General features: G+C 39.1%; 3 protein-coding genes across 8 annotated transcripts; 1 reads left to right on the top strand and 2 right to left on the bottom strand.

The window, feature by feature from the left end:
* Nucleotides 1–49: 49 nt before the first annotated feature.
* On the top strand, nucleotides 50–3596 carry LOC117154877 (transmembrane protein 17B). 2 transcript variants are annotated; one of them, XM_076622964.1, is made up of 4 exons: nucleotides 50–583; nucleotides 663–766; nucleotides 863–976; nucleotides 2522–3596. In XM_076622964.1, the coding sequence occupies exons 1-4, from the start codon at nucleotides 520–522 to the stop codon at nucleotides 2528–2530; spliced, it is 291 nt and encodes a 96-aa protein (XP_076479079.1). In that variant the 5' UTR covers nucleotides 50–519; the 3' UTR covers nucleotides 2531–3596. The 2 variants fall into 2 exon arrangements, with proteins under 2 accessions (XP_076479079.1, XP_033186149.2); XM_033330258.2 differs by lacking the exon at nucleotides 2522–3596 and adding an exon at nucleotides 1053–1733 and having other exon boundaries at nucleotides 83–583.
* LOC117154876 (glycolipid transfer protein A) lies at nucleotides 1238–4230 on the bottom strand. Of its 5 annotated transcripts, XM_033330256.2 has the most exons (6): nucleotides 2957–3066; nucleotides 2556–2701; nucleotides 2422–2477; nucleotides 2232–2353; nucleotides 1939–2089; nucleotides 1238–1664 (listed from the first exon to the last, which is right to left on the bottom strand). In XM_033330256.2, the coding sequence occupies exons 1-6, from the start codon at nucleotides 3064–3066 to the stop codon at nucleotides 1500–1502; spliced, it is 750 nt and encodes a 249-aa protein (XP_033186147.2). In that variant the 3' UTR covers nucleotides 1238–1499. The 5 variants fall into 5 exon arrangements, with proteins under 5 accessions (XP_033186147.2, XP_076479078.1, XP_076479077.1 ...); XM_076622963.1 differs by lacking the exon at nucleotides 2957–3066 and adding an exon at nucleotides 4094–4230 and having other exon boundaries at nucleotides 2422–2701; XM_076622962.1 differs by lacking the exon at nucleotides 2957–3066 and adding an exon at nucleotides 3333–3438 and having other exon boundaries at nucleotides 2422–2701.
* LOC117154872 (uncharacterized) lies at nucleotides 4104–7188 on the bottom strand. Its single transcript, XM_033330252.2, has 3 exons — nucleotides 7061–7188; nucleotides 4494–6022; nucleotides 4104–4317 (listed from the first exon to the last, which is right to left on the bottom strand). The coding sequence occupies exons 1-3, from the start codon at nucleotides 7061–7063 to the stop codon at nucleotides 4104–4106; spliced, it is 1746 nt and encodes a 581-aa protein (XP_033186143.2). The 5' UTR covers nucleotides 7064–7188.
* Nucleotides 7189–23438: the final 16250 nt, after the last annotated feature.

Raw genomic sequence — 23438 nt, 5'->3', positions numbered from 1 at the left:
ACTACAAAACACATGTCACGCTACTACGTAAATCAAATCAATTGCAGTAAGCCTGGAAACGTTCAGACTGATGCAGATTTTTCTAAATAGGTTATTGTTATTCGTTTTTAATAGATATGATTACATTCCTGTAATTAATTATGTAGTTGATTTTTCGTTGTATTTAAAACTTGTATATTTTTGTACTTTTCTTTATTAAACAATTTTGCAAAAAGGATGGAAGGTATAAAGAAAGCGTAAAGAAAGAGATAGAGTAAAAAATGTACTATACGGAAGATTCCAGATCGAGATTGTATGTATATGTACGTTGTGTTAAGGGACATGTAAAATGAGATTGTGTAAGATATAAATATACGAATGCTGAATGGATGTAAATCTTAGATTGTATAGACGTTTAGAGCTGTTTGAAGATAAAAGTGTAACAATTATAAATATTTACTTAAAATATTGGATGGAAATTGTTATTGTTACAATTGATTTTAATAATGTTATGATCATGTCGCAGTATTTGTTTTGAAAATGTCACAATTTACTACAACAAATGTTATTAATGAAACATCTTCCAAGTTAACATATCATGATTGTGAGTTACAACTTGTGTAAATGCATTCCTTTAATTAGAAAAGAATAACATTTCATTTGAAATAGAATATATTTTACAGATAATAAAACAAGGTCTAATTTACCATTTCAAATAGCCCTGTATGTAAATCTATGGCTTTTCCCAGTTTGGCTGTTGATTACTGTTGTAAACTTGGATGCAAAAGTAAATATCATCTGTATGATGAAGTTATAAGATCAACATCTAATGTATATTAACTTGTACTTATATATATTAATTTTATTTATTATTTTTTCACAGTACAATAATTTGACAAATGTTTATAAATTGCTAACTATAGCAATATTTCTGATACTTTCAATTTTTGAAAGCTTAAAGTTATATTTGGGATACCTTGGAAATCTTACCGGAAAGGTAATCATACTTTATTTGTAATAGACTTTTTTTAGTTGATTTGTAGATTTTTGTCATGCAAGAAAGTTAATATTAGATTCCAGAATTAACTACTTGCTGGTTAATCTCGATATTAATACAACTTCCCCTAGAAGCATTTCTCCTTTTTGATCGTGGAATACCATCTCATTATAGTGAAACATTTATCAATTCTTTCATGGTCTGCCTTCTTCTTATTGAAATTATTACAGGTACGATAGCTTTAATGAATTTAGCAGATCATCGTGCTAAAGTGTTTTATTTAATGCATTTATACAATACATGTACATAGGATGGATGTTAAACTGTTCTAAAATACCTTTGTAGCTAGTCTCATTTTTTAATTATATATAGAGTTTTGAGCAAATACTGGCTAAGTGTAATTACTGTACAGTATACTAGTACATTATATTAAAATACTATTGCAGATTTTTCCTTTAGCAAATGTTCTCAATTAACACAATACCTAATGAACACAATTCTCAGACTAATAAAATGTCTTATCTCAGAGATTATTAGTTTTATAAAATAACTGTATCGCTAATACGTTTTTTCGTAAACGCATTAAATAAATTTCCATGCTCTTTATAATGATGCTAATCTCGGTAGTTTGTTCATTAGTAAATGTTTGTAAAAGTTGCGAACGTGTAGGAACCATGAGCGAAAGAAGCTGTTAACAAAAAGTCGAAAATTATAGTAAATAATAGTATGTAAATAAATAGAAAAATTGTAGAAAGTATTAATTTATTTGAAAAATATAAACTCATATTTCGTCAAACTCAACACGTGTATTATATGAATGTTTTTATGCTTTGACATCAATTAATTGGAAATGTAATGAAATAGTATAATTAAGAATGTACATATGTATTGCGTATAATACAAGAAAAAAAGAATAATTTTTCGTATGTATGCGAATACGTTTTTAGTAAATACTGACTTACGTCAAAAAGTTGTTGCGCCATCCAACCGTGATATGGTTGTAGAGCTTCTTTATAAGCCTTTTTTAAAAATGCTACTAAATCCTCTGTTGGTGTCGCCGTTTTAGAGTCCTCGACAATTTGTTCGAAAAATAACAGAATCATATGCAAGGCTCTGTAATTTATAGATCGAAGTTTTGATTTAACTAATGAACAGAATAAGTGATGGAGAAGCGTCAATACACACGAATCGAATTCATCAGAAACCAAGTAAGAAAGTGGAAAGAATAGAAATGCATAAGAAACGCTACACGCACCTGGTTAACCACGTTAGAGCATCCGTAGCGATTAATTTAGTTTCAGTATTTTTTTCAATTAGAATCATATCTTGTAGAATCGCGTTTTTTTCTTTATCCTTTACATGCCGGGACGTGAGTTTCTAGAATTATTTTTAGGTATGTATATGATTATCCTTGTGAATGATCGCATTTTAAGGTATGTACTTACATCAATGTTACCCTGGATATCATATTTAACCGGAGCAAACACTTTGCCAAGTTTTTCTGAAACATTCGTGTTCGTCTTTATAGATTTCGTTTTTGTGTAGGTTATGTGATATTTACTGGATACCAAGTGCATACCAATAATTCGCACAAGACCTCGAGCTGCATCCAAGAATTCTACGGTTTTTATTTTATCTTCTGTGATATTTGGAAATAAAACTTCTATTTGATAAGTAAAGACATCCTCGTCATCGTTTGCACTCGACGAAGGTGACAACATAATTCTGTATTAGGATAACGTAATTTCAGTTATAACAACCAGAAACGATATACGTATAACGAAAGTGTTTATTTTTAAAAGTTTTTAAGAAATATTAATAATGTTCTTTCAACCCTTGCAGTCTTTTTTAATATATTATCGATCTGTTTATGATAAGTAAATACTTAGGGTTATAGCTGTTAGCTGCAATAACAATTTTATCTTAGAGTGATTTGTAACAGAATTTTCAATATATAATCGGTAACAAAAATGTGTGTACACGTGATCTTTTGTCTTGTTGTTTATATTTTTATATTGAAATAATTTTATAACAAACTGAAAAAACCGATAAACATTCTCATAAAATCTAATCGAACGATTACGTGGCATGATCGTGTAATATATATTTTATTACATCGTTAACTGGATTGGTTCTACGGACACTTTTGAATTATTTTTTTCAAAATTATTTTCACAAGTTTATTAGTCGTTACGCAATTTCATGTTAGCTATATCTACAAATTATTATCGTCCATAAGGCATCCTAGTTACTATCATGTAAGTAACCCGATGTTTGTAGAATACGTCGGATATTAATGTTATTTCTTGATTGAAAATATATCAAACTAAATTCGTAGTTATTAAACTATACATACCTATACGTGGCAATTTCACAATTTTATCGTATTTTCGGTAATAAGAAATAGAGATTCTGGTTTTATAGCATTCGTTCCTTCCGTAGTGTTATTGTATACATTCGTTCACACATTCGTACATAGAAACGTCAATGCACAATATTTGTATTTTTTTATCAAATACAATGTATCAATAGTTGCTACAAAACTCTATAGTATTTTGAATGATATTTACAAAATATGTTAGAATTTAATGAAATGAAGTATGTAGTTAATAACATTGTATGATGTATGAAATTCTCATTTTCTCCTCCCATGTTTAAACACATGCACGCACAAATGCTCTCTCTCTCTCTTTCTCTATCTATCTATCTATCTATCTACCTTTCTCTTTGTGTCTCTCTATGATTTTATTTTGTTAGAAATAGCGTACACAGGGCAATAAGGTTTTTCAAGTCCAATACGGAAAGCTTTACTGTTACAGTTTTCACAAAAACCGATAAAACTGGGAAAAATTTCTCTTCAAATATAGCGCATTAGAGAAACAAGCTCGTAGGAAATATCAATAATTAATTAGTAAGCAAATACATATTGAGCTTGAAGTTATCTTCGTTCGAATTAGCATTAGCGACGAAGCATTATTATTAATATTAATCGTGCTTACTCGCTATGCGAAGATTACAAAAACATAGGACGTTGATTCATCGGCGTCGATTTTTATCGTTCGACATTGGCTATATTCCCGCTTTCAAGATATAAAATCGTGGCAAAATGACAATAACCTTGGAATCTTTAAAACGCCGTTGGAAGTGGATATTTGAGAACATTGCCAGTCGAATCTTCAGCGACGAGAGTCAATGCGGTAAGACAGTGAGGAGGAGCTGGTGGAACTAACGCCTCCAGAGGTGGTCGAGAGCCGGGAAACTGTTTAGAACCAACTACCATTCCACCAGATGTTTTTCTGAGCTCTATTACTCGTACTCCGAAGCGTGATCTTACGACGTTTCTATGATAAAAAAAAGAAACGTATATACATACATATATAAATAATAACCGTTTTAAAACTATAATAGCAACAACGGAAGAGGCTGAGTAAGTGAGTGTATGTGCAAGTTTTGTGTACGTGTATTGGGCGTATATGCGCCAGTGAATCAAAATTGGAAGAGAAACATTTTATTATACCTTTTCCCATCGTACTCGATGTCGTGGAAAGGTCGATTGAAAACGTTGTCCATTTCGTTGTTGAACCATCGATGATAAGCAAGAAACGCTGCGCAGGATGGTGACCAAAATGTACGATCAGTTTGCAAATTGGAAGGGGTTTGTTCCGATGCAGGTTGCATCAGACTCTTGGAAAAGGATCTGTTTAATTCAGGACTAGCGGGTGCGGATAGCCTGCCGAGTAATCGGGAAGGGTTTTGAGAAGACGAAGGGCGGGACGATTCGGAAAGTAAGCGATTTCTTCGAGGACTCCCTAACATAGCGTATGGTTCTTGTATCGTGACTGTCACGCTGAGCGGTCTACTCAGTGCGATCGTTGTGTGTTGAGGATCTCTTCGTAAAACGGGGTTGCGATTGAAATCGATCCCAGCCGCTCCGACAAAGACACGATCGACGTAATCGAATCCGCGGCCCATTATGCCTTCACGGGTATGCCCGAGATCAAAGGTGTGTCCTAATTCGTGGAGAACCGAGCCAAGAGTCGTGGCGAAGCAGCCACCGTGCGTACCGCGGTAATTACTGTCATCCATCAATTGTTCAGTATCGATGACCGTAGTGTCGAGGAATCTAGGCAATATTTGCGCCATGCAGGTAGGCCATGTATGAAGACATGCCGAACCGAATAACGCTAATCCACCTCCACCGAGCGCGGCGTGTCCTTGCGTCCTCGCGAGAATATCTTCGCGAGTGCGTGGATTTGGCGCGCCTCGATATCTGGTACAGGAAAGAAACGCAAGATATTTGCGATCTTCCGATGCCAAGGGACCGGTCATTAATTCTCGCGCGATGAATTTCCAAAGTTCCCGCTGATTCATTGCACGTGCCTGATTAACGTCAAGCATGCTGTGCATTATCAAACATTCCATACCACCCAAGTCTCGTTCCAGTTGAAACGTTTTCCTTCCGTAACCCGCCTCCCTTAACTTCTCGGCGGTGAGAGTTTGTAAAAGTCGGGCACCGAGACCTATCCTTATCGTCGCACTTTCCGGCGACTGGTCTTCTCCTTGTGGACCTTGGAAATATCCATCGTGTCCAAAGCAAACCACATAGACAGGAGTTACACGTAGTCTCGTCGTTCTCGGCTCGTGAATTAGAACTAGTCCCTTTTTTTGGCCCGCCACTTCTAATTCCAACTTGTTCGGACCTCGTGTCAATTCTACTATCACACGAAATTCACCAGATACGATTGGCCACTCGGAACATTGATTATTTTCATTTCGTACGGTGATAAAGCTATACGCCATCGACGTACGACCTCGTATCAGAGCTAAACTATAACATAAGCTCTCTCCATCCGTAACGTTCGTTATCGATATCTCTTCTGAATTCTCATTCTCCGTGGATTTGCATTGTCGGTTCTCCCGTTCTAATGGAAATTGTCTATTACCTTCGTAATAACATTTCTGCTGACACCGTTGCTGTTCTTGCTGCCGTTGCTGCTGATGTTGCTGCTCACGAAGAAGATTTGTCAGATTCGTGTCTGGAAGTACCTGTGAAGTTTTTTATGTACAATTTCAAGATACATTGCTAAACGATAAAAAAAATTAGAAAGATGAGAGTGACGAGAGTTAGAAACGGCGACGATTATAATGGCAATGACGAGCAGAAGCATGATAATAGCGGTAATAACGACAATAAAAATAACGATGACGATGACGATGACGATGACGATGACGATAACGATGATGACGATGGCAATGACGACAAAGACGACAAAGACGACAAAGACGACGACGACGACGACGACGACGACGACGACGACGACGAGGACGACGACAACGACAACGACGACGGCGATAACCACGTCGGCAAAGGCGAAAACGATGATGAAGACGAAGACGACGATGTTACCCCCTTTGATAAAAGTGTATCATTTACATAGAATTAGGGAAGCAAAGAGATGTGGTTTTATTTTATTTTTATTTTTTACAACTTCAATGCTTCATTCGATGGATAAAAAGAATAATAGCAGTTTCACGAAAAAGTGACCATATCGATGTAAAATGACAATTCCAAGAGAGGTGCTGCGATCTCGCGGTGCGTTAGAAAAGCTTCTCTACGGAGTAGATTCCTCCAAGTTGTTTCCCACTTCAATTTCCGTTCTTCGGACCGCACTGACACGTACCGTCACATAGAATGTCGAAAGGAATAAAGGCAAGTCGATCGAGCGATTTATTGATTTCCCTTGAATAGCAATGAGAAAGTTTCGTTCAAATCGTATAAGATTGGCTTTTATTAAGAAAAAAAGATATATACGTGCAATCACCGATAAGAGTGCGAGACAAGTAACGAAACGATGTGTCGATATAAATTAAAACGACCAAAAAGAGGGAACTTTGTAGTCGGTGTTAGAAGAAAGAGAAAAAACTTTCGAGTTGCAGAGTAAACGAGGTGTGTCGATAAGGAATTATTCGAATTCGCGTTTGGTTGTCGACGATGTACGCGTGTAGTAAGTCTGACAAATTGAATCGGAATTTTTAAGCGGCAGTACGATTTGCAGCTTTTCAAATGTCAGCTATTTCACTCACCATCGTAAAAGAAGTGTGTAGAAATAGAGTAGACGTACACGTTAAAAATGAAAGGGAGGAAGGTACGTGCTGAACGATCAGCTTCAGCCGGCTCCGTACATACGGAGAGAAAGACTGTGGCGCCGGGACGACGGCGGACGGCGGGTTGCGGTACTATGGCGTCCTCGCAGCGACGCATGCAGTCGCACAGGCGCACTCGCGTTTCTCTTCGTTCTGCGTTCCTCTCCTTTCTCTTTTTTCCCTTTTTCCACTTTGCGTTAACACCCCTTTTTTTCGTACTCTTTCTTGTTTATTCGTTGAGAGATCTGTCTCGCTCTTTCCCTAAAAAACGTATAATTCAATCCCTCTGCCGTATATCACAACGATCATAAAAGATACATGGACGAGCAAATTCTCCTTTCTCGTCTCTTGTTTATTTATTTGTAGAATTTGTTACGTTATTTCGATTACTTTCGAATTAATTGTATTTTTCTAACGTCAAAAAGTATCTCTCATCGATCCTAGAATTTTTATCTAATGGAAAGTTTTGATTAACGTAAATAGAAATCGGTCGCGATCTTTTTAAACAAACAACGCTTTTACCTATCAGCAATGGTTGTATCTAACAATAACAGTATTATTATTGTAATAATACAAAATTTGATGCTTTGTTTAATCTTTTTCGTGGACAAACTTCGATCGATGCTACACTAGTCGGAGAACTGTATTAATTTGTACGATACCGTGCTTTATCTGTGAGATGATTTCAATTGCGACGGTACAACGTTCGATCGACTAATCGCATATGCGCGTGATCACGAGTAGGGTTGATTCGTAAACGGTGTCAAGGATGAGCAACAACAAACATCGTTTCAAGATGTTCACGATTTGAATTCGTTCTATTCTTAATGTTATGTAGTACTTACGTTCGTAAAACTTGATTCGAATTAGTCAAGTTATCTGAATTCCAGCAATTTACATACATTCGAGTAACTTAAAACGTGTTTATCAGTGTAAAACTGTTATTTACTTGACTCGTTCTTATTAATCACGTCATCTGATTTCCACTCGTTTGAATTCAAGTAACTTGACTAATCCAAACGAGACTTAAAGAACAGCCAATAGTCGTGACAAGCTTTTCCTCCTTTCTCTTTCTTTCCCTATATATCCCTGTATGAAAATAATGTTCTACAGCGAGTTCAAGTATTATAACGAGTATTCTATTCATACGTATAGTATAGTATAGTATACGAGTATTCTATCATTTTTCCATCTGTTTCGCTAAAAATGCATTAAAAATCCGTGGTCTATCGATAAAAGGATACGAGTCTAACAATTACATTTGCGAAGAAATTTATGTACATAATTTATACACTAATATCGTATTAACGCTCGCAAACAAAGTGACCATACTGCCATTTACGAGTTGAGACACCTGTTGATATTTAATGCAAATTGATTGCTCTCCTTTGCTCTTCTCTTCTATTACCTAGTTACTTTATCAATAAATCTGTTGTTTCGTTCGCGTCACGCGCAGCTACCAATGTAAAATGTCAAATAAAGCAAAATTTGTTTCGCTTTTCCGATAAACATAGCGAGTAGACGTCCTCCTAATACTTAAAGCCAGCTATGTACATACGTACGTATAGGCAGTACAAGAGGATGCAAAATATATGGCAAGTGTCGTTGTCGTGGGGTTAGCGACCGTGAAAGTGCTCCCATGTAAAAGTAGAACGACAGTTTTTCAAAATCGTTGCGACGATTGCGTGCGCCCACAACCGACCTACTTGACGATCGGTCGTTGCACCGTACCTCAGTTTCCTTGGTTGTTGTGGACCTTTGCTTGTCCTCGAACGAAAGGTACTCCGGAACGCGTGTACACGGTAAAAGAAAGTGCGATTTCATTCAAATAAAAGTTTCCACGAACTACGATCTTGAGCGTGCCCGTTGTATCTCGAACGTACTTGCACATTTCATTTCGTGGCGTGAATCGAAGGGAGGATGCTGCGCAAATATGATCGATAGACGGTGAATGTTTATGCACTTATGGGAAATTTAAAGGTGCAAAAATACACAGAATGTACTTAAAATATGCAAAGTATAGCACTCGTCGTAAGATTTGACGAGGTTCGGCTCTCGCTTCTTTAAATTGCATTTACGAAAATACGAATTTATACAAATTTGCATAGATCAGGTTGCTTGGACAATCTATCGCGAGAGTTACAAAAGATTCAATTCGAATTAGACTATCTATAGCTTCGTGAGTCTTCTTGAAAAATTCGCTTTATTTACAGGCTCTTTCAAAGAAGTTTCGTGAAGACTGTGATAAATAATAATGAAACTGTGTTATATTGGAACAGATAGAGGAAAATTCAAGATTTAAAATTTCTCGAATATATGGGATTCGATTCTCTTTCATTATTTGATAGAAATTCATTAAAAAAAAAAAAAAAAAAGGAGAGAAAACTACTTTTTATCCAATCCAATAGGAGAATCAAATGTAATTACGACAAGGATACAGTATGGAGATTGCGAGGAAGAAGAACTGGAATACGTGTACATTTCAGGTCGGAGTGTCGCGATTTCGCGTGCATCGTGCGTGTCTGCACGCGTTTCCAAACTGAAAGGGTTCGCAGACACTTATCCACTCGACACTTGTCCTATCCGGTTGGTCGATCGTGTAGTATGCTCACATACTGGATGGTTGTATTCACATGCGTCGATTTGTATTGCGTGGCACTTGACACGGGAACGAACGAGAAACGGATGACTTTTTTTCACTGAAAACTAGGTCGTACCGAAAAAACGAGGCTTCTTTTCTTATCGTTATCATTATCATTATCGTGGTTGTTGTCATTATCGATCGTTCGTAAGACAGCAACCCTTTAATGAAGAAATACTCTTTTGTGCAACTACTATCTGTGTACATATATCTGTATTGTCACGATCGAATGATGTTTGTAAATACCTATTCACTTATTTCCTTTCTCTCAGATAGAAAACGCAGTTCATCAGCTCTTTGTTTCTCTGTTACACGGCCTCCAGCATAGCATCGCATCCGTGATACGTGTTGCGAACGTTTATCAAGCTTAATTGGACATTCGAGTTTTCCGCGATCATAGAAACGGAGTGAGTTGCGTTCAACGATAAGACGAAAACATACGAAAGAAAGCGAGACTATGAAGGTAAGCAGGGGAGAACGAACTATACCGGAGAGAGTAGGCCAATGCCAGTGTCAGCGGCACGGCTAGTAAGTGTCTGACGGTAAACCTGATCGTGAAAACAGAGAAACGAGTTGCACCGATTACGTTTGTTTTTCCATGATTTGTTTCAATACGATTCTGTATATTACTTTACGATATATATGTATAAATCGTGGGTCTAAATCCGTAGTACGAGTGAAGTCATGAAGATTCCATGGCTCGTAGTAAGACGAAGATCAAGAATAACAGAATTGTGTTGGAGGCTTCGCGTTTGAGAAAGCTGAGTTTGAAAAGCTTGCCAAGTATAGGTACGTGAATTTGCTTAATTCTTAACGAGACAGGAGTTGATAATCGACAGGAGGTTGTTTTACATGCAGGAATAAGTCGAAAATGTAAAATAATATTCGTTCGAATTTTGATTCACCATGAATATACTTGTCTCGAAAAAAGTGATGTTGAAGTTCGTCGATTCCAAATTTCTTGCTTAATATGCAATTCATTGCGAAATCGTTATCTGTTCTCTTCGTATCTTTCGATTCTCCTTCGTGTTTCTTTCTAGACATAACGTCCAAAATATGTACGTATAAGATAGCACCGGAATACAGATGAAACGAAATGAAACGCGATGATACGATGAAAGATCACGTGTATCATTGTCATGCGTAGTTTACGATAAATATGCGATGAAATCGTGGAGTGGTAGTATTCTGACAGCATCGAATAGAAATTAACTATGTTGCTATTCTGGAATTTTATACACCTCGATGTCGTATCGGTCTGGGAGAAGGATTTTTAAAGTTCTAAGAAAATCATTAGCATACAATTGCCAGGAAATCCAGCCAGCAAAAGTAAACATAATTAGTCACGTGATAATCCAACTATTGGTAATAGCTATCTAATCGCTGGTGAAAGCGATGTATTATTAGCGTGACTGTATTATCGATAAAATAGATGTAACAGAGTTGACCTGGTCATCTTTACACAAGGGTTGGGAGTTAAACATGCAATTTAATCTGTTAGTCAACCTCTGATCTTTCGAACCGAGGGTAGATCAACTCTAGTTCAATATTTTAGATATTTTATCGTATGTATATTGTGTATCACGTACACTCTTGCATCTTCAAATTTTTCATAAGTGTATATACTATATTTTCGTTATAATCGTGTACGTATTATTAGTATAGTATAGGCGAAGAAGAGGCTCGGTACGCTGGGTGCTTCGGTTCGGCCGAACAATAAACAAAGTATACTAATTGCAAGAGGAAGAAAATCAGCTCACATGCGACAACATCATGTGTAGAATTCAAGATCAAGTAGTTACGCGCATTACGACACTCGAACAAATGATTTTGAAACGATTTTGGCATTGAATCGCACGACACGTAGATGCGATGAAGAAATAGCTTATTCATAAAGAGATTCGATGAGATCACGAACAAAGTTTTTTCAATGCGTACAGAAGGGAATTCGATCAAAAGGTTCATCGAACTTGTTGATTCGCGCGATCTATGGTATGGTTGTTTGGTTAGATAGACGAATACGTAATTTGCCTGAGAACTATTCGATTTTTATGAATTCGCTGTACAAGAATTCGCTGTAAAAGGGTAGACGAAAAGGAAGGAAAGGCAGTATCGAACGAAGAGTGTTTTTACTTTCCCCTTTTTTTCCTTTTTCTTATTTCCCTTTTATCAGATGATCGCGTTGATTTGAATTATGCACGCTGGTTCCCCATGCGAGTTACATTAAAGGAGGACTGTATCTTAATTAAAAATACAGTTTATTAATGTAAAAGAGAAATGGCAAAAAAGGAATTTCGACTTTGTTAAATCAAAACAATTGTTCAAACGGTGCCTAGGACGATTTACGTAATACTATTGGCTATCGCGAAAGCTACTATACCACTACGTTTTATTCTACATATTACGAACATCTTTTTTTAAAATTAGAAACGAACTCAATTGATTTCACCGAGTTTTACGAATGGCACGCTTCTATATTATGCAACTGTTTAACCTAACAACTTAATGTTAACGGTTATCATTACTTACACGATCTTTTTCACACATTTTCCCAATGATGATTTCTCTTTTCGTACAATAAAGCAAGAAGACGTTGTCGCGTACGAGAGAGAAGGAAAGAAGGGTAAAAGGTACGAGAAACGAAATTGAAAGTACAAGCTACGGAAACAGGGGAAACGAAGGAACGATCGGAGAGAAAAATGTCCAAATATAATCATCCGTAGACCGAGCAATAATTTATTCGATTAAAAATTTCCAGTCACGTTGCCTCTAAATAGCTTGGGTGTTTCACTTTCGACGCCTGAAGAGTAAAATTCATTCGAGTACTCGAGACGACGACGATGACGGCGTGTTCGCTCCGTGTCAAGGACAACGCGTCTATCGTCGCGTACTTTCCTGAGAGCCAAGAAAATCTCCACTTCTGACATACACGATACGAACGTTACACGAGACAACGACTACTACGACACGTAAACCATCGATACGTGGATATCTTTCTTCGTGGTAAATTGATAGTTTCTTCTTTGAATTAGCTTCCCGTTACTCTTTCAAAAGATTACGCAAACTTGTTAAAGTACAACGATCGAGGTTCGAATAGTTTTGCCTGTTTGTATATGTGCGCGTATGTATACCTGTTTGGTTGTACATAGAAGCCGTGATTATAGACCGTGATAGTCGGTACGATATCTGCCTGCGTATCGTATAGAGTCGGAAACGGAAAAAATGAAAGAGAGAGAGAAAATACGTTGGTGAGATTTTTTATGTCCGCACGTCCTGGCAACGATCTTACGGAATTAGGCCGACAGGGTCTGTCGCCGATGTCCTTGACACGCTGAAAGTAAGACCAAGCCCGCGCGCGCTAACTTTAATGTCTTACGCAATCGGTCGTAGGTGTATCATCGCGAGCGTCAAAACTCGCATCAGCAACAACATAGGCATTCTCCAGTGATTATCGATAAAAGAAAAAATACTGTTATTCATTCACAGCCATTCTCGATATCTGGATACCGATCCTGGATAGGATTCTGCATTTCCTGTCTACATTCTTGTAGGTAAAGTATCTACAGTGGCTCACGAAAGTATTCGGACATTTGCTGAAACCTTTTATGGATATATTATGTGTCAAACGTTTCGAAATTTCATTAGTACCGTAATGAAACCGGGCAATCGTGTAAACGAACAATTTTCATTTAGCGGATTTACGTATGTGATCCAGTGTAAGTACTTCAGAGAGAAACGAATTTGAATAGCTACTGTACTGCACACAACTACTGGAAAGTTTACAATTAGAAAAGTGATTCTCTACATTGAAAACTCGGATGACCAGGATACGATCGTATCTGGCTGCTTGCCCGTGTTTTTGAGGATACGAATGAGACCCATGGACGCGATACATGTATACTATGCATACATACACAACAGTTCAGACGCTCGATACTTAGGCGCCAGGCGTCTCAGCGCTAGTGCTGCAGATATTGCCATCCTGACGTATTTTTTCGCGCAAAGTATTATATGTAGGTTGGGTCATGCTTATCGTAGTTAGATAAGTGACGTACGCTCTTGACGTCTGCGTATATTCGATAATAATGTAAATGTCATATTTCCCAATTATTTTGTTACACAGAATGTCAGTTTCACGGATGACCAAAGTTAGATCACGCTTAACCCTGCTACGTTCTTTTGGCCATTTTGCAACGCATGTTTTCTCGTTTCAATCGTCTTCTCGAAACGTTATAAATCTTTTTTGATTGCTAAAATCAGAGCAAGATCGTGATATTATAAGGATTAGGTGATTACATTTAGTTTAATCATAAATTTCATCGAACGAAAGATATTTACGATTAAAATATCGTGCCATTCGTTTTGCACTGCAATCTGAACGCGATAAAGCAGACTCCTCAAGGTTAAAAATGTGTATGTAAAAGTGATTTTTGTTCGTTTTCCCATACACGTATTACGTGTGTCAAATGAAAGCGTTACGTCTCGGATTAGCAAGAGTTCTCGCAATATATGTATATATGTATATACATACCGCTTGAACAGGTTCGACTTACGTTTCCGAAATACGTGGTTTCTCAGTCCGTAGTTACGAATTACGACCGTTGAATTTGTCGCGTTAATGACGAAAAAAGCCGGCGGGCGTGAAAGCGAGCTCTCTAGATGCAAAGCAGCTATATAGTTAGATTTTTGGTAGAACTTTTGAATTTTCGCAATTGAAAAAAGGGCGAACATCGAGCCGAACGTAACGAAACAAGAAAATAACCACTGCAACGTTACATTACTGTTCGAAAGTATCCGAAGATCAGTATATTTTTAGCACGATGTATTTTAATTATAAAATTACGGATAAATCGAACTGCTATGTTTTTAATCTTTTGTAATCATCACAGATACTTAAAATAATGTACTGTGAATTGATTAAATTGACTTCCAAAAGACAATAACAAAACCGATGTTTGTAATTGTCAAATATTTGTAGAACGATTTCGTTATTTGACTCTTTATCTCTGGATCCCTTAATATTTGAACTGCAAGTTAAACTTTAGAAAGAATCTTCTAAACTGATAAAATGACTGCGGATGTTAATAAATACGGTGAAATTGAAATAGTAAATTATGTATAGTGCATTCTCGTATAAAATCTTTTGTATAATATGTATACTATATTCAGAAGAAGTTTCTATAATCGTTCAAACACTTTCATAAGCCACTGTAGATGAAAAATGTAGGCGACAGAGCACGGCGTTAGCGAGTTAAACGAATCGATGAATCAATGCCGATCTGACAGCTGCAATCGTCTCTGCACATGCTCGGTCTACCTGCACCTACTTTCTTGCCGAATTACTTCCATTGTTTGTTGTCTCACACTGCGAAATGGAAAAGATGATAAATTACTACTGTGGAAGCTTCCGTACTTATATAGTAAGCAACGATTCGAAAATACGGTCGGGGAAAGGGAAAGTGGTTTGTCGAGGTTGATCGTCGAGAGTAACGTCTTGCCTTTCTTCTCCCATTGTCCATCAGGCACTATCTATCCTTCTCGGAAATCTGCCTCGAATAGATGGACAGGTTCGTTTCGAAACGATCAGAATGTGGTGTCGCGTAAAGAAGAGCTGTTCTTCCATCGATTAATCGGTTAGTCATAGGAAAATATGTCGGCGAATGAAAATCCACGTTAAGGAATAAATATGGCTCGTTTTGTTAAATTTTGACAAATTGCATTTCACTCGCTCAACTCGTAAGGGAAATTTTGCCTCGTGCGAATTTTGTTTTAGTATCATTGTCCCGCGATAACACCACTGCGATGTTATTTGCATAAGCATCGTAAAAGATGGTTTTTCTATCTTTAATTTAATACCGCGTAACAGTATGAACTATTTAATCGCATTGAGATAAAAAGAAATCGAAAAAAGTACCGTGAGATTTTATCCATAATAATATAAACGTGATTTCTTTTGATGGCAACTTTTAAGGGTTAACGGATATGCTACCGATTTGATATCGCGGCGAATAAACGCAAACGCGTAACAAACTTGTTATTTTATCGGTCGGTGCGTCTGACTGCGTAGCGTCGCATACTTTTGCGTCTATCAGTTTGCCACGAAAGAGGAAAGGACGTTTCGTATGTCGACTAAACTTGAGCTTTTTATGTGATTTTCAAGATAACGTTCGCAGCTTGTCTTGCCATTTATGCAAAGATAGTGTTACGGTTTACGCACTAAAATGCTCCTTGTTTTTCTTTCCTTCCTCTACTTTTTTCTTTTCTTTCATTTAGCACGAGTCCAAGTTTTGTGCGCATCAGCCTGCGTTCGTGTTACAGATAGAAAATGTAAAGGTAATAAGCGCTGCTTCTAATTACCAATTCGCCATTAATTTGTACATTTTTGTGAAATTCGCATACGGTCGTCATACGTCAACCAAAATCTCTGGAAACTTAGAAATGATAGCGCACGAGTATTCGTAGGTTGAACAGATTTTAATCATCTGGGGGTCCACGTGATGACGTTTGGTTTAATGTTGGGACAGCAAGTCGAAATCGGTGAAACGTATAAGTCGATAAGGTCTTGCGTGAGCTGGACAGGGATAATGATATTTACGTATGCAACAAGGTTTCCATTGGGTTCGTCGAGGAATAGGAGGCGCCAGAATAATCTGTCGTGGAGATCTCGGTGGACAAGCAGATTGTTCGATGTCGCACCCGGCGCAGCAGCCACTTGGTTTGCACTGATTCGACATTAGCCTTTTCGATCGTTAATGAAAGACCATCGAATAGCGAGCTAGTTACGGTGTATCTAACGGTGCCCGTTCACGCGTTTCATGTCAACTAGAAAACACACTGTTAATGAAACGGTAAATTAACTGTCGCCTTGCTAGAGTTTTATGACACACTACCTTTACATCGAGATGAACGATAATTATAACGAGGTTAGCCGACGATTAAACGAGCATGTCTGTCAAATGGTGTAGCCGTAATATACTCGTAAATGGTAATAATAGCCTGATAAATTATCACTAAAAAATCGAAACCGCGAATGTTTCTATTTTACGAACGCACTTAAGGCATGATTTAATCAAACTGTATAATTTCTACCGCGGAATCGTTCGGCTCTTTCTATTTTAATGTGTACACGTCAATTTTCTTTCATCTTCACATGTTTCTCGCTTTTCTACTTTATTTCTCTCTTTTCGATTGCTTAACGAAACATCAGCTGTAAAAAGTACTTTCAGAAGTCCCATCGACACGTGTGCATTAAAATTCCAAGCTTCGCGCTTCTTCGTATTTCGTTAAGGTACTTTTACCTTTTTAACGAAAGAGAGATTGAATCGACATTAGATCGAAGGAATATTACGTAAGAGCGAAGCAATGGATTTCGAAAGTACGAATAAGATTGTGTACGCGTAAGTTCCAATCCGTTAATCGTCGCAGAAGCAACGATCAGGAAAGTACAGGCGCAAGATTGGCGAGTTTTCGATCGTGGACGACGATCAAAGGAGACGATAGAACAAGCTGGAACATCGAACCCCGAACTTCGAGCGAATGCTATTCGTGATTCGTGGTTCGTGGTTCAACGGTCGACACCGTATGCCATACTCTCGAAACGAGGTTATAACCAAGGTTACCAAACGGAGACTACCCAAATACCCAGATACATACGATTATAGCGGTCCCCTTCTTTTTAATCGAATATTTTTATTTGACACTGTACTTGGTAAACCCTTGAAACGATCCCTCGAGAGTTCTCTTCCTTTCCACGCGACACGGAATGCGAATGGTAGGAATGGCAAAGGAGCGCGTAAACCACGACGCAACAGGTAAATCAACTGCGCTACTCATGTGAAGTTTACACGAGGAAATTTTTTTTCAACTTCGTGCAACGATTTGTTTCGAATTTATCAATGCTTGGCATTCATGCGGATTTTATCGAAGTCGAGACGATGGGAAGAAGACGCGAGGAACTGGAGCGATTGGCCATAAGCACAATGGTCTCCTGTCCATTAACGCGATGGAAAAATTGCAAGAAGATCGACACGACATACACCCTGTATAACGCGTTACGTAAATTTGACATTTTACCTTTCGTCTTTTCGCTTGGAAAAACATTTCTACTTTTATCTTATTTGAAGGGCTCTGATGATGACTCGGAGCAAATTGGATATTTTCTACAGCTTTCTACACAACCCCGTAACAGCGAGAGGAGTTTACTTTTAGAATCCACAATCTTCTCAAACTGTTATGTATATTTAAATGAAATATTTGCTCGTGACGATGTGAGAAGATAAATTTCTAAGAATGCCAAGAAAGTTGTATTATCGCAAGATAAAGGAAAAATTGGGGAAGATATCGAGTAGTTCGTGCGAGGAAGGAACAGGGTAGGGGAGGAAGGAGAAAAATTAAGGGTAGGGGAGCATACAGAGAAACGTGAGAAAGAAATGATGAGGGACTATGACCTGCGTTTATATGTATTTACTGAAAGTGACAGTGATTCTATATCTGTCGCTACGATGACGTAATTACGATTGGCCGCCCAGGGTCGTCAGACGTGGTATTTCTCTCGCAAGGAATTCGATTCCGATTAATCGGGCGATCGTCTTGCTCTAAAGGAATGTCAAATCTTTCGAGATTTTCAGAAAGAAAGGAAAACACAAAGTTCGATCTCTAGTCGATTGGATAGTTAAACGTGTATCACGCACATATGTACATACAGTCCTTTGCCATGGAATCAGGATCACGCAGTGTTTTTGATATTTCTCGATTTTTTAATGGAACTAACAAGAGAAGATCGCGAACGATTCGACTTCGATTTAGATGAAACTTCGAACGTTCGCAGGACAGCTAAGAATAGTAGATACGTACTTTTTTCTAAATATATCATAAGGGAAGAAACAATTTTTCATACGGACGGTACGATCTTGAACAAAGTTTCCATCCCTTTATCCATCTCTCCCTATCAGCCTTAAATCGTTTTTTTAACTTTTTGAAAAGTAAATGGCCGATTTTGTAATCTCACGATACCTCTTCGATTAACAATACTCAATAAATCATTCGTACAGAATTTCGCAGGTACGGCAAATTTCCTAACGAATTTATTTCGCCTTTACCGGTTACCGGTCGAAAAAAACGTTCTTTTACGCAAGACACGCAGGATACCCACGCAGCGTTGGTTTTCAGCTTGCTAATTCGAAGCGTTTAAGGATCTAACTAAACGACATGACCGGGACTCTCGTATTTAGCTGACGAGGAGCGCAGTGAGACGGCGACGACGCATCGATTGCGTCTTTTGGTGCGGGTGTTGGACAGCGCAGACAGACACCATATTTCTTCGTTTCCTATCTGTTTCGGATTTCGGTTCGCTTGCACTTTTCTATTCCCTATTTCGTTTCGGTCTTTGTCACAACCTATAAAAAGATATACGCGTGCCCGTTGCAAATATGTACAAGAGGAAACTCTACTTTCTCTCTCTTTGTCTCTTTCTCTTTTGTTAGAGAGTTTCTTTCCCCCTGCGAGTCGTAACTCGGCTCGCTGGTGTACACACGATGCACGCGACATACTCTTATGCCCAGCTGCATAAGCATTTGATACACTTGCTACACTCTTGGTACAACACCGGTCAACGTCCTTTCGAAGGTTTGGATCATGCGATCCGAAAGGTAAGAGCGAGTGTGCAGCACGTCGCATACCGATTGATCGTAGTAAACGACTGGTCACAGGAACGGATCGATAGAACTTCGACATCGATTAACTATAGCATGTACTACCGTATTTAGGATGAAAGGATTATGTACGTATACGTGCGCGGTCGTGTCTATGTCCTGTGAAAAAAAAGAAAGGAAAAAAGAAAGAAAGAAAAAAATCATACATCATAGCCGGTAATCGTAATTGCAAGTTCATTGTAAATACTCATTGTGTATAGATTCATCGCGTAATTAGAGAGTCGTTGGTAAGTACGATAGAAAGTACGATCGTTCGTACGTGCGTGAATAGAGGATTCGTCTTTCGTCGTCTTTCGCTGCGATGTACACGCGGATAAATCGGAATTCGCTTTAACGACCACTCTAATCATTGGAAAAATGATCTTTTTGTAATACCGACGCGTGATACGCCCCTGACTCGGAGAACACGAACGTTTCCTCGAGAGATACCAACCAGAGGTTTCCTGTTTAAAGCCCGCTCTACACGTTGAAACATGTTGCGACGCATGTATCGACACTTAGGTTCCATGAAATTTGCATCGGTTTCAGTTTAACTGCACATTGCCGATTCTACTCGGTTTATGGTGTGATAACGATGTTGTCAAAATGTCTGATCTTCCAACTCCGGTATTATTATCATTAATAGGAGGTATGTTGATTATATAGAACGAAAGATCAAAGAATAGCAAAGAAACGAGCGAAAACACGGCTAATCGAGAGGAACGGTTTTTCTAATTTCGCGTTATTAAAAGAACTAAGAACGAACGTACACCGTGATTATGGAAAATATTTGCGTATGGCTTCGCTGGAAATAAATTAGGAACCCTGTCAAGAGATTTCGTTTCGAAAGGAAATTGATTTCCTACGAGATTTATGTTCGGTATCCTTATTACCGGATCGATACAAGTTGATTTTGATAGCGATTCGCCGATACAGATGTACATACATTGTAACATGTATCATGCAACCTAGGTGTCGATGCATGCATCGCAACATGTTTCAACGTGTAGAGGCCCCTTAAGAGGCATGCGTTGATATTTCGATCTCGTTTCGCGCCAATCCCTACCAATCAGCCTGCGATCACATTTACAATTCTTCGTAGTCTTGCTGTGTATCGAGCGTGTGTACAACGAGCTAAGACTTTTCACAGTTTCGTACACCGACTTCGAGCACCGTTTCCTGAATCTACGGGATTTTGGTCAGAGTTGAGAGAAGGAAGCGACCGAAATAGCTGAATGAATTCCCTTTACTTAATAAAGGGAAAAATGAATATCGAATTAAGAAATATGCAGATCGTTCGAAGGCTAATTGAGCTTGGAGTAGATCATTTTGATAGGCTGTGGGGCAAGAATCGAGAAATCAAGTTCCGCGGCCGACTTGGACGAGAAGTCGAGCCGTTTGTCACTTTTACTGTTGTTGAGGTCAGTCGAGCATTGACCGCTTGTCGATTTAATTGCTGTGTACTTGTACAAGATACCAACAAAACTATTTCCTTTTTCTTTGCTTGTCCTCTTGTTTATCTCGTTTACCTTACATTTTCTTTTTTATCCTTTCCGTTTTGTCACGCGACGATGACCGACAAAATTGTCAAAGCAAAGAAAAAACCTGACAGGTAGAAAAATAAGCGCGATTCGATCGTTTAACGAAACTATGATTTTCGTTGATTGTTTACTTCGATGGTGGCAGGATAATCTTTGACCCAAATCTTCTTTTCGTTCGTGTTTTTTCAACCCCGCAATTTTTTAGCAAGTTTGTAGTGTTTATTACGTTTTCCGTTTATTTCCTAGTATCAACGAATCTCGGTACAATATTACACAAAGAAGTGTACGAAAAATTTGTTATTTTCACGGTGAGAGCAGATTGCCCGCAATCGTCGATGGAGCCAGAGGACAAAGCTAGACGATCTGGCAATTCCGTTTGCAAAACCGTATACACATTCTGGTAACAGAGTCAAAAAATCTAAGATCGCTCTTAGAATGTCGACTATGTCGACTATGAGAATGTGGACGTAGAAAACAGCTTCGTTGGAATATGATGCAGTTGTCCTAAATATAGGTTAACGCGGTATCATAGAATACGTCGAGTATTCTTCGCTGTTGTTTGACGATATTCATTGTTCGTCGTCGCCATCCTGCTACCATGGGACGTAAAATTGTCGACCAGACGATGATTATAAAGTTGGAGTGACTCGAGAAGGAAGGACCAAACGGATCGGTATAAGTTGGAACATGGTTTGTGTACGGCACTTATGCCACTTTACCGCGGTCGTTCACCTCGAGGTTCTCCTTCGAGCTCCAACTCGAAGGTGTTAGCGTCATTCGCCTCGTACGGTTTCGTCGTTGTGCTATCATTTTAATCGTAGACATAGAAGGACAGGAGGCTCTTAAATCCGCGATAGCCGGCGTTCGAAACTCTCGAATCTCGAGTCGAGGACAAAAAGCATGTGGAAAGAAGAGACGATTCGATTTCGTTACCCAGTTTCTTGGCCGCGTTACGAAATTCACGGCAGGGAATATTTTGACAAATTTTGCAACAAGGTTTCGACGATCGGGATTTTGCAATTACATTGGCCCATTCGGTGGCGGGCATCGGTGGAGGGCGTTGAAACGACGATGTGCGAAGGAATGCGTGTAATGCGGGCAAATGCGAACCGAGAAATCCGTACACAGTCAGCGATCAAAGGAAGATCCGCATAACTTCGCGGCGCTCGTTCCCTGTCGTTTTCGTGACCGAGTATAGCCATCGTGCTACGACATCGTTTGTGCGAGCCACATATCCACCGGTTTCGCGCTTCTTACGTAACGCAAGGGGATCTATTACGTTGGAAAGTAGAATCGTTCGGTGTATGCAGACCGATGAAAAAAGAAAAGAGAATTAGCGCGGCGACGATGCCACTCGAGCGATCGTGTCTTCGAATGTTATCGTCGGCGTTTCTTTCGGCGCGACGTTTCACTCTAAAAAGGAAGGAAAGAAAAGAACGGAAAAGAAAGACGGAAAGGAATCGAGGTTGATACGGAATGCGCGCCAATTCGGCTGTAAATTGGGCACGCGGTGAACTGCCGCAGCCCCGCAGCTGGAAGGTGACAGAGAAGACGAAAGGCAAGGAGGAAAAGATGTTGTTACGTGGTCTGCGTGTTCCATGTTCCATATTCTGTGTTCCACGTCTCGTGTTCCGTGTTTCGTGTTCGATTCGACATGCTAGAACGAGCTTCGAAAATTTCGGCTGCGAAAGAGGTCTCAGGTTATCGACCCATTGGCAGTGGTCAGTGATGGTAACGGGCGAGCAAGCGAGCAAGCGAGCAATCGAGCAATCGAGCAACCGAGCACACGACCAACCGGACAACCAGTTCATCCATCCGATGCACGGTTCGGTCCTTCACCCGGCATTATCCCGAGTGTTACGTACTCGCACGTATATTACACGTGCTCGCAATATGTACGACGTCCTTTTTTGCGAATCGCAATTAGTCAAGACACGAGCTGTGCGCAGTGACGATCGAATCTGTATCCGACCGATTAAAAAAATAGAAAGTTTCCTAGGGTAAATGGTTGTTGCCGTGTCAAAAGAAAACGGTGTTTACGAGATTGCCATGAAATTTATTCGACTGAGAAAATCGACCAGATTAAAGTAAACGATTAAAAGGGTAAAAGCGTAAACAGGGTTACACGACGATGTTCGTCGACAATATGTGGACGTAAAGGAATTGGAGGGGTCGGTGGAAGAGTCGAAAAGGGGGCGAGGAAGCAGCCGTAGCAGTGACATTCGACCGCCAAGAATTAAAATACGGCCGCGTGGCGAGACTCCACTATGGTTTCTAACGGATCGACCGAAGGTCCCACGGGGGGCTTCCACAGAAGATTCGGGAGACGGTTCGAAGAAGGAATAACGGACGGTCAAAAACCGCGTTCTCGTACCCAACCGGAGTCCGGGGCCCGTTATTAGCCGTTAGAAAGGAAACCCGTTCGAAGGTGGATTGTGCGGGCGTAG

This window comes from Bombus vancouverensis, chromosome 11 (assembly GCF_051014615.1).
Source record: "Bombus vancouverensis nearcticus chromosome 11, iyBomVanc1_principal, whole genome shotgun sequence".
NCBI lineage: Eukaryota > Metazoa > Arthropoda > Insecta > Hymenoptera > Apidae > Bombus > Bombus vancouverensis.
Note: the sequence above shows the minus strand (reverse complement) of the source record. Positions and strands in the feature narration are given on the sequence as shown.